This window comes from Lissotriton vulgaris, chromosome 1_1 (genome assembly GCF_964263255.1).
Source record: "Lissotriton vulgaris chromosome 1_1, aLisVul1.2, whole genome shotgun sequence".
NCBI lineage: Eukaryota > Metazoa > Chordata > Amphibia > Caudata > Salamandridae > Lissotriton > Lissotriton vulgaris.
The window spans coordinates 1,514,386,913-1,514,403,488 of record NC_141685.1 but is presented as its reverse complement, the minus strand read 5'-3'; the positions used below and the strand labels follow the sequence as shown (position 1 = coordinate 1,514,403,488).

General features: G+C 48.8%; 1 protein-coding gene across 2 annotated transcripts in view; it reads right to left on the bottom strand.

Moving 5' to 3' along the window:
* Positions 1-16,576, bottom strand: part of TUBGCP6 (tubulin gamma complex component 6) — a 747,379-nt gene that overhangs the window by 472,146 nt on the left and 258,657 nt on the right. For both annotated transcript variants that reach the window (XM_086967433.1, XM_086967436.1), the window contains exons 7-8: positions 15,739-15,814; positions 10,330-10,439 (exon numbers count right to left, since the gene is read on the bottom strand). In XM_086967433.1, the coding sequence (XP_086823559.1) occupies positions 10,330-10,439; positions 15,739-15,814 (186 nt within the window). The remainder of the gene's footprint in view (positions 1-10,329; positions 10,440-15,738; positions 15,815-16,576) is intronic.

Here is a 16,576-nt window from a genome sequence, read left to right as displayed (position 1 = left end):
GTTGTGGGGCGGAGTACAGTAATATACCGCATTCGAACAACATTGCGTTTATGAGGGTGTTCCATGCTAACCAAAAGGTCTAGCAGTAACAAGTGTCCATTCCACTTCTTGATTACCTATATAGTGGCAGTTTTTACTCATCTAAGTTACCGCAGAGAGTTATTATGCCTGCTGTTTTTTACCAGTCTTTCATTATCCTGATGTGGCTAAATTTGGATAGAAATAAATTCCAATTATTAAGGTCAACTCTAACCACTGTGTTATGTTCTGAATCCTGCTTTTGTGCTTCTCCAGACCAAGCAGTCTAAAAAAATGCCTACCAGTATGTATGACATGTGAATCCCTCACCTTGTAGTTCTCTTTGCCTTATGCAACATTTTTTATACACTGATTTACACACATATGATTGTCTCAGTATTTGTGGGTGATGTAAAGTGCTCTGACACCTTACACTGGTATGAGAGGTGCTATAAAAACAAATTGCATGTGATAGAGAGGCTACGGAGAGATGAGGGGCACTGTTGGAGGGTAATAATGAGGAAACCATTGAAGGGCCCCAATAAAGATTGTTGTGTCATGGTGCACAGTAAAGTCATCATTTACTATGATTTAAAAGTGAATACAATGTATTATATAATGATAAATGTTTGGTGGAATGCACCATTTTCCCCATATTTTCTTGGGGGTAACCCCGCAAAACTACCCATTGATGTGGGTAGGCTCGCTCACTGCACTCTCTACGCACCATATGAGGGCTGGTCTGACAAAATTTGCCCGAGCTGCTTTGGGTTCCCAGTCCGGCACAGTATAGACCCACCTCGCTGACTGACTCTGCTGTGAAGGTCATAGGTATGATTATCCTCAATAGGTTAACATCTTAGGTGGAGGATAACCATGTTATTTCAGATCTGCAAAATGGTTTCAGACCTCACCTGGGTATGATCGAGGAGAATAAGAATCTGTATTTCATCATTACTCAAGTACATGGGTAGCGAGATCTGGTTCTACCCATTTGTCCTTCATGGACTTTACCTCAGCCTTCGACAAAGTAAATAGGGTGAAACCTTCGTCCTTGGGAGTGGACCTGGAGAATTTCCTGAGTGATTTACATAAGAATATGTTAGATGTTCGTTACAACAATGACAGTTCTTGTACCTACACGGTTCGAGAAAGGTCCTATTTTTGTTATATTGAAATTATTTAGAAAATTCTCCGCTGTCAAATGTGATAGATCTTCCGAAAGTTGAGAACCGCTCAGTTTCTACACTATTATAGTAGATGACTCGGTTCTGCTAGCCAGAACCTTGTCAGGGCTTCAGAAGTTATTTAGCTCGTTTGTGGCTTTTATGGACGCACCAGACCTGTCCACCAATTTGAATACGTTTTTGTTTTGGTAGTGAATTTTATGAACAACAAGAATAGAATCTTTCATGTTCAAGGTCACAAACTTACTAGGGAGACATCGTATCCTTATCTTGGGGTACTTTCGGGCAGTTCTGGTGCCTGGTCCCCTCTATTATCAAGTAAAAATAATGTGTTTTTAAGGTCTGCCGCCTTCTGCTACTACTTTTTCCTCTCGTTGTGCAAAAAGCCAATAACTGCCCTGTTGCAAGTATATTAGGTGAAGTGTGTTTGCTCGGTTGCCTATGGTTGTGATATCTGAAGGTATGCAGATATCTCCACCTAGCAACTTGTTAAAAATAAATGTTGTCAGTCCTTTCCTTCCTATATTGTGCATCAAGAATTGGCACTTACCTACCTTTGAGACCTAAAGGATCTTCGTCCCTCGTGAGATGGGTCACTATATGGGTTAGACCTGAGTGTAAGTTGAGTAGGGCTATCCGAAGAGATTTTCTTACTTTAGATAAATGGCAGTCTATGGTGGTTGAAGTATGTAATAGACTATTCTCAATATGGGTAGACGGGCAAAATTTGAATGCCCTAGTTCCGTCACAAAACCTGACCTAGCTTGGTCCCGTAAAAACTTTCTCATGTGGCAACAGTTTTTAAGAGAAAACGAGGAACTACCAAGCCCTTTGTTGGTTGTTTCTCCTGAAAATCTTGCATGTTATCAAACTATATTTGTGATCTGTTAGCAATTGCTCACACTGATTCTTGCTAACAAGACTTAGGCTGAATTTACTACCCAGGTTGTTGGCATTCCCTAAATCGTCTCGAAAAGTCAGAAATCTGGGTCCTTGTGGCTGTGACTTATTGTCACACAAGATATCTTACACTTGGTCGTGTTTTGTGAGTTATACAAGCCTTCAAAATTTTTTATTCTGCCTCTACTCAGGGGTAGAAGTCCCACCCTAATGTTTTTACAGTTACTGTCTGATGAATGCTCAAGCTATTCAACTGCTAGATTTGTAACTGTAGCAGTTAACCTCATAAGGACATGTAATGGTTGACTTGATCAGCCATGAGGGTCTCTGGATGTCTGACTGATTAATTATCTAGGTTTTGCTCTATGCTATTTGATTTTTTGTATTTTAATTGATGTTCGTTGTATCTTATGGCACTGTGTTATGTATTATTTGGAGTTTTATATGAATTGGTATCTCAATGTATTTTATTGGCTTATGTATTTGAACGCTTATTGATCTTTTATGGTTAATCTAATTTAACCAAATAAAGACTTTTGATGATGACTATAAAAGGTTATTTTAAAGCTGGATTATAAAAATAGTTTACCATGGGCATCTCTACTGCACATGCATATCAGAATAATGATGCTTGATTACTACCTTATCATGTATCGTCAGCTCTGCATACGCTCCTTTAACTACATGGACTTAATGCATCAAGTTTAAATCACTCTATTCTGCTCACAGATTCATTTATAACCAACTGCATAGTTCTTAAGTGACTGTTCTAAATAGGATATTCTAAAACATGAAACCAAACTTGTACATTTCAGGAAAACAGTTGGCGTTGTTCTGTGACTGTGCAAGTCTCCTATAATTTGCTATCACTTGTTTATACAGCCATGGCAAGTTTCCAGGAGACAGTGCTTACAAAAAACAAATATCATAGATTACTATAAAACAAAGGGATCAAACTAGCAAAGGGGATCAGAACATTCAAACCTGTCTTCTGTGTGAGCTGGAGCGGCAACAGCTCCCCATAGAGGCTGCAACAGAATTTGCCAACTCTTTGTATTGTGTGTTTGCCACCTATTAATTCAGCAATACAATTCATTTTTATTAAACACAACGTAATTCCTATTGGTAAAGGACAGGAAACAATCCAAAAATGCCATCTCACAAGGATAGGAATCTGGAATACGCACCCTTTGAATATAACGAATATGCTACTTACCAGTATGCATCTGTTCTTGGCATGTAGGGCTGCTGACATTCATATCTGTGCATAGATCGCCGCCTAGTGTTGGGTCCAAATGATCGCACATTGTTGTCCTGGAAGAGTCTTCGAAGTATCACAAGATAGGTGGCTCCTCCCCTGGACTACAGTGCGCATGGGCATCGACTCCATCCTCAGATTGTTTTTAGCCATTGTGGCAAAGATGGAGTGTAACTTTGTGAATGATGACCATGCTAAGAGTATTTGTGAGTGCTGCAGCCGCTACAGGCGCTGGGGAGGAGGGCGAGCGATATGAATGTCAGCAGCCCTACATGCCAAGAACAGATGCATACTGGTAAGTAGCATATTTGGTTCGAGGCATGTGGGCTGCTGAATTCATATCTGTGCATAGAATACATAGCAGTCCCTCCATTAGCGGCGGCCGCCTGTGCCAGCTGCAGTAGTTTGGAAAAGTGTTTTTAGAACAGCCTGCCCTACAGCTGCCTGTTGTTTGGAGTGCACATCTACACAGTAGTGTTTCGTAAATGTGTGTGTGGTAGACCATGTGGCTGCTCTACATATGTCTTCTAAAGGAATATTTCCAAGGAAAGCCATGGAGGCCCCCAACTTCCGGGTGGAGTGGGCCCGCGGTGGGATCGTTAGAGTGCGCTTGGCTTTCTGATTGCAGATTTGAATACACTCAACGATCCACCTGGCTATACCAGCCTTTGAAATGGGATTGCCTTTGTGTTGTGGCGAAAAGGCAATAAATAGTTGTTTTGTCTTCCGAAATCTTTGGTCCTATCAATGTAGTACATCAAGGCTCTCTTGACGTCAAGCGTGTGGAGCATTCTCTCTGCCACTGACTCAGGATTTTGGAAGAACACAGGGAGTTCTATAGTCTGGTTAATATGGAACTGTGAAACCACCTTAGGAAGGAACGTAGGGTTAGTGCGAAGCACCACCCTGTTGGAATGAATCTGTATGAATGGCTCTTGGATAGTTAGTGCCTGGAGTTTACTAACGCGCCGTAGCGACGTAATCGCAATCAGGAAAACCACTTTTCAGGTTAAGAACTGACTCTCGCATGAATGCAGTGGATCAAAAGGTGGACCCATCAGTCTTGTGAGGACCACATTTAGGTTCCATTCAGGAGCTGGTGGGGTCTGGGGAGGAATGACTCGTTTGAGTCCCTCCAGAAAAGCTTTGATGGCAGGCACTCTGAAAAGGGAGAGATGCTGCCTGTTTTGGAGATAAGCAGCTAATGCGGATAAATGTATACGAATGGAAGCATAGGCCAGATTACATTTGTATAGATGTAACAGATAACAAATTATGTTTTGAGTAAATGCGTCCAGCGGGTTAATGGTGTGGTCTGCACAAGAAATGACAAACCGCTTCCATTTCGCCGCATAGCATGCTCTAGTGGTGGGCTTCCTTGTTTCCCTGATGATGTCCATACAGTCAGGAGGCAAGTTTGAGGTAGCCAAACTCTAAGACCTCAGGAGCCAGATCGCCAGGTTGAGCTGTTGCGGATCTGGATGCTGAATGTCGCCATGGCTCTGCGTCAAAAGCCTGGGTGTGAGGTGCAGCCTTTGATGCGGTACCACGGATAGTTCTAGAAACGTGGTGTACCATGGTTGGAGTGCCCACGTCGGAGCAACCAGGATGAGAGTCATCGAGTGTTGCTTCAGCTTGTGTGCCACCAGCGGTATTAGAGGTGCTGAGGGAAAAGCGTACGCAAAGATGCCTGACCAGTTCATCCATATCGCATTGCCCTGCGACTGTGGGTGTGGAAACTTGACGGCAAAGCTTCGGCATTTGGCGTTTTCCTTTGTGGCGAACAGGTCTATCTCCGGATGACCCCACCTTTGGAAGTACGAGTGGAGTACTGATGGATGTATCTCCCACTCGTGCATTTGGTGGCTGTACCTGCTGAGCAGGTCCGCCATCTGATTGTCCTTGCCCGGGAGGTGTTCCGCCATGAGGAAGATCTTCCTTTGAATGGCCCACTTCTACATGCTCTGAGCCAGATGAGACAACTGTGGAGAGTGTGTACCTCCCTGCATCTGAATGTAGTACATGGCCGTCATGTTGTCCGTCCGGATCAACACGACCTTGTTGCACAGATGTACTTTGAATGCTTTCATCGCCATGAAGATAGCCATCAGTTCTAGAACGTTGATGTGCATCTTCTTCTGCTGCGTTGTCCATAGTCCCTGCACCGTGTAGTGGAGAACATGAGCTCCCGAACCCTGGAGAGATGCGTCCGTCGTCAGAATGATCTGTGGCACAGGCTCCTGGAACAGTCGTCCCTTGCAAAGGTTTTGTGGATTCCACCAATGCAGAGAGTTGTATGCACGACCAGTTACCAACACTAGGTCTTTCAACTGTCCGTGAGCCTGATTCCACTGACGTGCTAAGCATTCCTTAAGCGGATGCATATGTAGTCTCGCGTGCGGGACTATGAAAATGCAGGAGGCCATCATGCCTATCAACTGCATGAACAATCGGGCCTGAAGCGAGTGTTGATGTCTGAATTTTTGTATCAGCGATTGAATGCTGCTGATCCTCACTGAATTTGGCTGTGCTTTGGCTGCCAAGGTGTCGATGGTCGCACCCAGATACTGCCGTATGTGGGCGGGTTGCAGGTGGGACTTTGGGTAATTCAGTGAGAACCCCAGATTGTGAAGAAGGTGAATGGTGTGGGACATGTGGGCGGCACACTGCTTGGCCGACTTTGCTTGGATAAGCCAGTCGTCCAGATAAGGGTAGACGTGAATGTTCTGTCTCCTTAAGTGTGCTGCCACCGTCGCCAGGCACTTGGGTGCCGTGGTGACTCCGAAAGTTAGGACCTTGAACTGGTAATGTTGATTTTGGATGGTGAACCTGAGGTATTTTCTGTGTGACGGGTGCAGTGGAATATGAAAATACTCATCCTTCAGATCTAATGTTGCGAGAAAATCTCCCTGACTGAGCAACGGTAGGGCTTGCTGCAGTGTTAGCATGTGAAAGTGCTCAGATAGAATGTACTGATTGAGGGGTCTGAGGTCCAGTATGGGTCTGAGGGACCCGTCCTTTTTTTTTGGTATCAAGAAGTACAGTGAGTAAACTCCTGTGCCTCTTTCTTCCACGGGCACGAGCTCGATTGCTCCTTTTTGCAGCATGACGAGTACCTCCTGTTGCAATAAGTGCAAATGCTCTGTGGACATAGGACGGTGTCTTGGGGGTATGTTGGGTGAAGTGGATGTTAACTCCAGACAATAACCGTACTGGATAAGCTTTGTGACCCACCTGTCTGTGGTGATGGACTTCCAGACTGGCAGGAACTGTTGAAGTCTCCCCCCGACAGGTGTTGTATGGTCAGGGGGCAGTGACAAGGCGTCACTGTTTGTTAGTGGCGGAGGACCTGGAGCTGTTGTTTCCACGACCTCTGCCCTTGGCGCTGTTTCCACGATAACCACCTCTACTTTGTTTGGTGTATGTGGTTTGCGCGCCACCTTTATTGTACTGTGTTTGCTGGGACAGCTGGCCTTTGGAAACACCTCTATTGCCTGAGCGACAAAAAGAACCACCCCTGAACTGCTGCGACTGTAGAGCCCCCATAGACTTTGCAGTCTCAGTGTCTTTCTTGATTTTCTCCAAGGTGGTGTCCACCTCTGGGCCAAATAGATGATCAGGGTTTACTGGCTGATTCATAATGGTGGTCTGTATCTCTGGCTTGAACCCGGAGATTCTGTGCCAGGTATGTCGTCTCAACATGACACTAGAGGTAACGGCTCTGGCCGCGGTGTCTGCTGCGTCCAGTGCACATTTTGTAGAAGCATTTGATATGAGCTTCCCTTCCTGTATGAGCATCTCAGCTGCCTCCTTATATTCATCTGGCAGGTGCTGTAACAGGGTCTCCAGTGTGTCGTAATGGGCCCTGTCATACCTGGCTAAGAGTGCCTGAGTGTTTGAAATGCGCCAGATATTGGCCGGTTGAGCTGCCACCCTTTTCCCTGATGCCTCTAGCACCTTAGATTCTTTGTCTGGGGGAGGAGCATCACCCGTTGTTTGTGAATTAGCCCTCTTCGGGGCATTAGAAACAACAAGAGAGTCCAACAGCAACTGTCCCTTAATGTAGGTAGGGTCCCCAGGCGCCGGTTTGTACTTCTTTTCAATCCTGGGGTTTATCACCCTGGCTCTTGTAGGCTCCTTAAATATTTCCCCAGCATGTTTCAAGACACCCTTCAACATAGGCAGAGTCGTGACAGTCCTCTCTGAGGTGGAAAAGGTGTCGAGCAGAAAGTCTACTTCAATAGGGTCAGCATGGAGCTGGACGTCATGATTCTTGGCTGCCCTTTCAATGAGTGCATTAAACGCCGCCGAATCCTCAGTAGGCGATGTTTTTACAGCATACACATGAGTGTCTGGAGCAGTGTGTGGATCTCCAGTGTCAACAACATCTGCCCAAGGTTCATTAGTATCATGTGGATCAGTGTCCACAGTATTGCTGTATTCGTCATTATCACCTTCCCCAGTTTCCACATCTGAATAAGTGGGCGAGACATCATGGCCACGTGGAGATACAGGTTCTACAAGAACAGGTGTTGTAGTAGAATCCTTCTTTTTTAGTGGGATTTTATAGGACTCCATTGGCTGTTCCGGGGCGATCTTTCGTATATAAATAGAAAGTCTGCCTGTCTCGGCATCGATAAACTGTTCCTGTTGCGCTTCAGGCGAGGACCGTCGATGCTTTGTGGCTGGGACCACAGTTGTTGGCTTCGGCACCGTGGACCCCTTCTTGGGCACGTCGACGGCCATTTTAGGAACGAAAGCCTTCGGCACCACTTTCGGTGGCAGCGTGAAGTGGATGGGAGCCGACGTCTTTTGAGGCTTATCGGCAGGCTTCGAAGGTGGAGGATCCTTAGGTCCGACAGCCGAAGCCTTGTCGCACTTCAGGGATTCTGCCACCTGCTTCGAGAAGGAGGTGGACGGCTGCGTCGACTCGACGGAATCCTTCGAGGCACCACCAGGCGTGGACTCGGGGGTTGTACCGCTTTTGGCCTTGTCCGGCCGACGCGGAGGCTCGAGAAACTTCTGATCACCGAGCCCTTTGTCGGTGTCGACTGTCTTCGGCGCCGATTTTTTCAAGTCGACGTCCTTGACCTTTGCCTTCGGCGTGCCAGACTTTGGCTCGATGCCCGTTAGCGGCCTCTTCGGGTCGATAACGCTCTTCTGCTTTGTCGGTGCCGATAGATCCGAGGACTTCGAGCCGACCAAAGCAATACGCACTTTCGGTTTTGATTTAGCCTCAAGTGCTTTTGGTTGCGTGGACACCGGTGCTTTCAATTTCGGTTTCGCAACTTGCGGCTCCTTAGACATGTCCGAAGCCGAGCCCGAAGGCGGGGCCGTAGAACTTATTGGAAGATCTTGGGTAAGGCCTTGTGGCGATCCCTCGACCTGAGCCTTATGAAGTGTCTTGGCCCCAGTATCAGTTTGTGGGCCTAGCTCCTCGCTCGAGCTATCTCCCATAGCCCCAAAGGCCCCATCGTCGTCTCCTACCTCGTCGACGTCTTCCGCATCGAGCATCTCAACATCAGCGTCATAGCTGGAGTCGACCTCCGATGTGGGATCCGACAGGTTTTCTCGAACCTCCCGCTCTGCTCCTTCATCATCCCCGGCATCGAAGATGTCCACCGGTTCAGGTGCCGTCTGCTGGGCTTCCTTGCGCGCAGCGCGCCGATGCAGAAGTGTCTTCTTGGATCGAAAACGGGAACAAGCCATACAGCTGGCTTCATCATGATCCGGCGACAGGCACTTGTTGCACACCGGGTGGACTTCGATGTGGGGATATTTTGAGTTGCACACGGGACATCTCTTGAACAGGCTCCGTTCCATGATGGTTCGTCGATAAGGCCTCTTGGGTCGACCGGGCCTTCAGCGTCGAAAAGCACGCAGCTCTTCTGGATATCCGGCTCGGGAATTGAGCAGGAACAGAACTGGGCACCGATCGCAAGACAATACCGACAAAAAAACTAAAGGCATTTTGGCCTAAAGAAACTTTTTTATCGATTCCGACTTGAGTGAACCAATATGCATCCGAACCCAATGGCGGAAAAAAACAATCTGAGGATGGAGTCGATGCCCATGCGCACTGTAGTCCAGGGGAGGAGCCACCTATCTCGTGATACTTCGAAGACTCTTCCAGGACAACAATGTGCGATCATCCGGACCCAACACTAGGCGGCGATCTATGCACAGATATGAATTCGGCAGCCCACATGCCTCAAACTTTTGTTTGCCTTTTAGGAACATTCTAAGCAAATACTGGCAGTGCAGCCCTTTAGACGTGGACCAAGAACCTTCCTAGGAGAGCATAGTCTGTGACTGTACATATTGTTGGCCACACAGGAAACTTGAAATTAGTCATGACACTTCTAAAGGTTGCCATGGGTAGGGCAATGCTAAATGTTCGCCAACTCTGCATGGTGCACATTCCGCAACCCTGGGCATCCTTACTGTGCTGATAATTTAATAATGTCTGCATTGGCACTGGAGATTCCTTTATTTTGTAAAGAGTTCACCTTCTTTTGAGCGTATGCCCTCTGCAGCATCTATCACAGCATCTATCACAAATGCAGCCTTCCAGAGCTTTACCTGTTACAAAACGACACTCTTTTGAGCATGAGTGCCATTTGCACACTGTCACAGGGTTGTAGATTTGACCCCATCTCTTCATCAAAATATTGCTCAAGACTCACCATGCATCTCACTGAGCTGAACAGGGCAGAGGTAATTAGATTGTGATTGGTGCTGAAAAAGTGCTCTTCTATACTAAATGTCTTCAAAAACATGTGCTATCAATCATTAAACCAGAATTCTCCCTTCTCTTTCCAATATAGCATGACAAAGCACTACTGTTAATTCTAATGTTTGTCTTAATTATAATAACAATCTTCGCAGAATCTAGTGTACAGGCAGAAATTATTATAAGATTATATATGGGGAAACAATTGACACAATGTAATTCCATAATCTTACCTTGTGTACGGTTCACAGCAGGTTTTCAATAGTGACAGGAGAACAGGGTAAAATTCGTTGCTGCTATTCGCAAGGGCCTCCTTATACAAACAGGATAACAACTTCACTCCCTGTAAGGAAATGTGACAATAAGAACATAGAAAAGTGCAATTTTAAGAATGTACGAGTTACTTACCTTCGGTAATGATGTATCTGGTAGAGACAATTCTAGCCAAACATTCCTTCACGTAGAATTATCCCCAGGCGGGAGACTGGATCCGGAAATTTTTTGCCCAGCATCCCTGCGCGCCGCAGGGACGGCATCATGTGGCTCCACCCAGGTGTCGCCCTCGTATATGACGTCAACGAGGTTACATAAGTCTCACCCCGGAGCGCCTACGTCAGTTTTTTTCTGAGAACTTTTCCGCGCCACAACGCGGAGCCATCCGACAAAACTGTGGGAGTATGGGAACAGTGTGCGAAAGAGCAGAAAAATTGGAAAAAGGAATGGTGACAAACAACACCAAAAAGAGCAGTGTCAACACTGCTGTACCCAAAGGCAGGGAAGAAGAAAGAAGAGAGCACAGCCCTGAGCAGCCACCCAGCATGTAGACTGCCCACCCCCTTGAGACAAAGGACACAAGCAGATATGTCACAACAACATGTAGCAGGGCTATGACCCCAATCAAGAATAACGATGGGGCACCAATTCCAAGACAAACAGGGAATGACAACCTCCAAGGCAACCCCGGCACAGAGTGAGTGCGACAACCCCCCAAGTGGCAAAGGGCAAGGCACGACCTGGGGACCCCAACTCGGAGGTTAGCAGAGGTCCCAGGACCCTTAGTAACCAAGAGGGAGGGAGGGAGGGAATGAGAGGAAAGGCATGCCTCCAACCTAGAACAGCCAGAACAGAGGGGCACAGGTGTACCCCCAGATCCATCCTCCAAAGCGCCAATATAGGAGGAAGGAACAAAAAACTGGACAAAACAGCCTGTCAAAAGAACAAGGAATACACCCACCAGAGACATAGCCACCCCATCAGGAGGCGAGTGTAGAAGACCAAATGAAAGGTCCTCGCAGAACGGGGAGGAAGGGCGGGCTGTGAAGGAATCTGCAACTAGAATCGTCTCTACCAGATACATCATTATCGAAGGTATGTAACTCGTACATCTGACAGAGACTATTAGCCGCAGATTCCTTAACGTAGAATAGATACCCGAGCCATACGTCCGGGGAAGGATGGTCTGCGAAAGGACCTCACCAGCCTGGACATAACAGAGGGTCCCACAGGGGACTAGTCCAACAGACAGGCGAAGAGCCTCGTCCCCCCGAGGCAAGGGGGAGCCTCCACAAGCAGAACACTACCGACCCCAAGGGGGGAGTGGGACGAAGAAGGAAAAAGAAGGAAGCCCGTTCACCCTCAACAGAGGAACCAAGGGCAAGCCAGGGAAGGCCATAGCACCGCATGTCCCTACAAGGCAACAGAACCTCCAACCAATGCCAGGGCAAGGGGGAGGAAAAGAATAACCTAGAGAGCCCAAGGAAGCGAGGGAAAGAAGGCAAGCTCACCACAGTCTGAAGGCAACAGACCAGACGGAACGGCGCCACCAGCAAGAAAACAGTCGGAAGCAGGAAGAACAGCCCAGGCCCCCCCGGAAGACCGGCCAGGCTACACCAGGAAGAAGAAGAATGAGGAGGAACACACCATCTCAGCCTCCAAGATAGAGAACATGAAGTTGAAGAAAGGCCCGGATGCACCGCAGCGAGGGGTCCGTGCACACGACTCAAGAAGCAGAACCAGAGCTATGATGCTAGGTAGCAAAAAGAGCAGGTCAGACCTAGCACACAGCGCTGCGACCCCGAGGAAGACACCCCGGGGCACCACCAAGACAGTCTAATCCAGCAAGGGGAAAATACACATGCAACATACATGAACGCCATGGAGAGCAGAAGCCAGAAGGCGACCACAACCCCCCAGCACAGCATAAGCTGTAACAGCTACCACTACCCCACAAAGGGTAAGTTAAGTCCCAAGACATGGGAACCCTCTTTGGAAGAACTTCCGCAGCAGAGGATAACAGAAAAAAGTTCAGCAGAAGGCTTATCAAGCAGCCCATGAGAAAAACAGAAAGCCTAATCTCAGGGCCAATCTGGGGCAGATAAAGCAAAAACACACACAGCAAGGAAGGGCCGTCCAGCAGCCAACAGAACCACAGCCTCAACAAGGAGGGCTTGAGTGGCCATAATACATACAGATCTACAAAAACGAGGACGACTCGCCCAAAAAGGAAGAGCATCATCAAGAGCTAGCCCAACTCACCGGTCACTGAGGAGGAAGAGGAGGCCGAAGCCCCGCCAAGAACCTTCGGATGGCTGAGTCCGCCGGGGCGTGGAACAGAAGGGTGTCATCAAAAGGAAGATCCACCAGCCGTTCCAGCACATTTTCGGGGAACACACTGTCCTGAAGCCAAGCACGGCGGCGAAGGGCCACCAAAGAAGCCATGGCACAACCCAGCACCTCCGAGATGTCCAGAGCGGAGCGCAGAATAAACGCCGCCAGCTCCCGGCCACCTAACGCATGGTGCCGCAAATCAACACCAGCATCCTCCTGAGACGCTCCTGCAGATCCAAGGGACTCCGCCGAGTCCCACAAACAAGAGGTGGCCCTAGCTAACACATATAAAGTGTTAAGGGCCCACAGAGCCGCACTGGTCGAAGCAAACATATTGCGGCCCCAAGAGTCTAGCCAGAGGGCCTCCCGGGAAGGTGGAGCCAACAGCGACAGTAGGGAAGGTCCACATCAGGGGCCCACTGGCAGAGGGGTGGAGGAAAAGACACACCGGGTCACGTGGCACCGGAAGGTGTTGATGGAGAAGGTGTTGGGGCACCTGATCCCCCGTGACGAGGCGACCCCAAGTCCCCATCAGAGAAGAATGGAGAGAACCTTCAAAGGGGAGCAGCAGGTCCCTTCCACCAGAGCCCTGGTGGAGAACCTCCAAAAGATGATCCGCGGGAAATGGGCAGCCGGATCTCCCATGTGCAGAATTCCCACAGCTGTGGAAACAGCGAGAGTGAATGCCGCACCCTCCTCCTTAGGGCCCCGCGGTGGATAAAGCAGATACTCCATGGGCTACGGCTGCAAACTAAGGCGCGGGTTCCCAAAGCCAGCCGGAGTGGGCAAGGGCCAGCCTCGACAGGGAGAAGGAGGCGCTGAAGAGTGGGGAACTTGTGGTTCCTCTGGCGGAAACCATGGCGAAGGCAGGGAGCCGACCTTCGATGACGCCGGGGAGAAAGCCATGACACAGCGGACCGTCTCCGATGAGGACGACACCAGTAGGCGCGTAACCTCTGGAGAAGAGGAGATGTCCGAGGACGAATCCGCGATCTGACGCCTGTCCGGTGCTGTAGAAGTTGCAACCTGGAGCAGTGCATCATAGTCGTCGTCCAACACCACAGGAGATGCCAGACAGGCGCCGGGGACCTGGGCTGGGATGGAGCTGAGGTGGTTCCGGCGCTGACTCAACCTCCAAGGAGGCAGCCGCCTGCGTTGTGGAGCGAGAAGCAACCGGGGAGCGACAAGGGGTCCCCCGCCAACCTCGACCCATGGGGGAACGAGAGAGGTTCCCCGATTACCATGGCGGCGCCAAGGCCAACTTAACCTCGGGCGAGGCATCCAATTGCGCGGAGGAACGAGAGGGACCCGGGGACCGACCAGGAGTTCCCCGTCAGCCTCGACCCACAAGGGGACAAGATGGGTCCTCCGTCCCCTGCGGCGCCTCCGGCCTCGACTCTACCTCCGACGAGGCAGCCGCCTGCGCAGAGGAACGAGAGGGGCCTGGGGAGGGACGAGGGGTCCCCATCCAGCCTCGACCCATGTCGAGACGAGGGGGGTCCACCGACCCCTGTGGCGCCACCAGGGCCAGCTGCTGCCGGCACCGTAGCGGCGCCACCTCGGCCTTAGACAGGAACACCTTGTCAAAGGGCCAAGAGGGGCTCGGGGTTGCGACCCGAGCCCTGGCGACCTCCCGCGACACCACAGGGACTCCCGTAGGAGTTTGCAGCGAAGCCGGGGCGCTGTGGTCCAAAGGAGGGACCCCGTAGGGCCGCAACCCAACGGTACCACATCCTCCAAGCCTGGATCCGAAACAGTCGGCGCCCTTCGACGCCGCGGAATGCCTCACACCGCGCAAGGGTTCCGCTGACGTCCCAGGAGGGGAAGGAGGAAGAGGAGGAACCAGCGAGGCTGGCAAAGCCACCACATATGCCTCCATCTAGGCTCTCAACGCCCCTTCACCAGGAAACGGTGGATAGGGGGACAATACAAGGGGGCCACATCACACGCGGAGAGCCCACGCCCCGACCAGGCCGGAAACCAGCCCTCAGGCACAAGCTGCGACACTTACCCACAGGGGAGCGACGCTCTTGCGGCACATGAGAGGGATGAGAACAACGACGAGGACGACCACTTCGAAAACCTTCCGCAGAGGCTGAGCGAGGCGACAAAGCTGACCTGGACATGCAAGCCGAAAGAAGTTTCATCCAGCATTCCCGCCGCGACTTCGGTTTCAAACACTGGCAATGGAGCTGTGATCCTCCGCCAAGCACCACATGAGGTGGGGGTCTGTCGTCGACATCAAGCATCCACAAAACGAACAAGTCTTAAAGCCCAAAGGTATCCACACACTGTTCCCACAACACAAGTAAGGATAGAAGGGAAAGGCCTAAACAGGCCCGGAACATGAACCAGATCCGCGTTGCATGCGGAAAAGGAAAAAACTGACGTAGGCGCGCCGGGGTGGGACTTACGTGACCTCGCTGATGTCACGTACTGCGGGCGACGCCTGGGCGGAGCCGCGTGATGCCGTTCCCCCAGCGCGCAGGGATGCTGGGCAAAAAGTTTCCGGATCCAGTCTCATGCCTGGGGATAATTCTATGTTAAGGAATCTGCGGCTAGTAGTCTTTATCAGATATACGGATACATAGCAAAGTACATATATTTTAAAAATTCAAAAATGACAACACTCAGTTCAGTTCCAGAATGTTGAAATAGGCTTCAGATCAAGCATCTATATTTTTCAAGTTGATAAAAAAAAAAAAATTAAACAAGAGTTATCTAAATTTCCTGGCCAATACAATTTATCAAGAGTATGGTAAATGAACAAAACTGGTTAAATCACTAACTTTCTAATAGCCCATTATTTGCAGAGAGAACTGTTCAATTGGTTGGTAATTCAGTCTTAAGCACCATATGCAACATCACTTACCAGTGGATAATGACTCTGTTTAGCTTTTTACTTAATTTGGGGGATCTCGTTACTCACTATTGCAGAGGCCATTCAGGCGTAGAAGAAACCAACTGATTTTTAGTGAAGCAATAGTTATGTTATATCTGAAAGAAGATTGAACAGAGAAATGATGAAGACTCACTGTTGGGAATGAGGCACAGCTTCCGCGAGTTGCTCCCACAGCAGCTGTTCCAATGCCACATAACTCAGCCAAATACCTAGTGAAAGGATGGTGACAGAAAAATTTCACTGATTTTCATCCTATGTTAAACGAATGAAGGAACATTTATTTAATTTACATCACAAAATAACAAAACTGTCTTTGCTCTATGGAACAATAAAAAAACAAAAAAACAAAAGCAGTTCTGGAAATTCTGGGAATTTTAAGTCTATTTTTGTTAGTCTTTCCTTTACCACAACCACCACTAACAGAGCAATAGATAATCAACATAAAAGCAATGCATAGCAGGTGTATATAAATCCCCAGTAAAGCACTGATAGGAGGCTTAACACTTCCAAACTCCCACTGTCCATCAACCACCTTCGAAGTGAGAGGACTGAAAGGGGTTTACAAAATGGTACAAAAAGTGATCCCACTTTTCTTCTCTGTGTATCGGATTTGAAAAGAAATGAGGTAGAAGGGCAGTTAATCTCATGCATAGCTAACTCCATCAGAACACCTTTGTAAGCCAATTCATCGAGCCAAGGGCCATCATTCTACACGTCCTCCAAGAGATTTTGGATGGCTTCAACCTGTAAGGAAAGTGTTTGCCCCATAAGGGATCAGACCTCCAAACTGTGCCTCTTTATGAGTGAGTGGATGAACTGCTCTGTTATCCAGAACCTATCATGGCCAGCAAGATAACTGGTGGAACAGCACAGTTACTGAATGGTAACAGCAAGAATACTTTGGAGTTTGAATGGAAACAACGGGGGGCATAGAAGTGTGTCAGACCTCAGATGCAAGGCAAGAGTTGTAA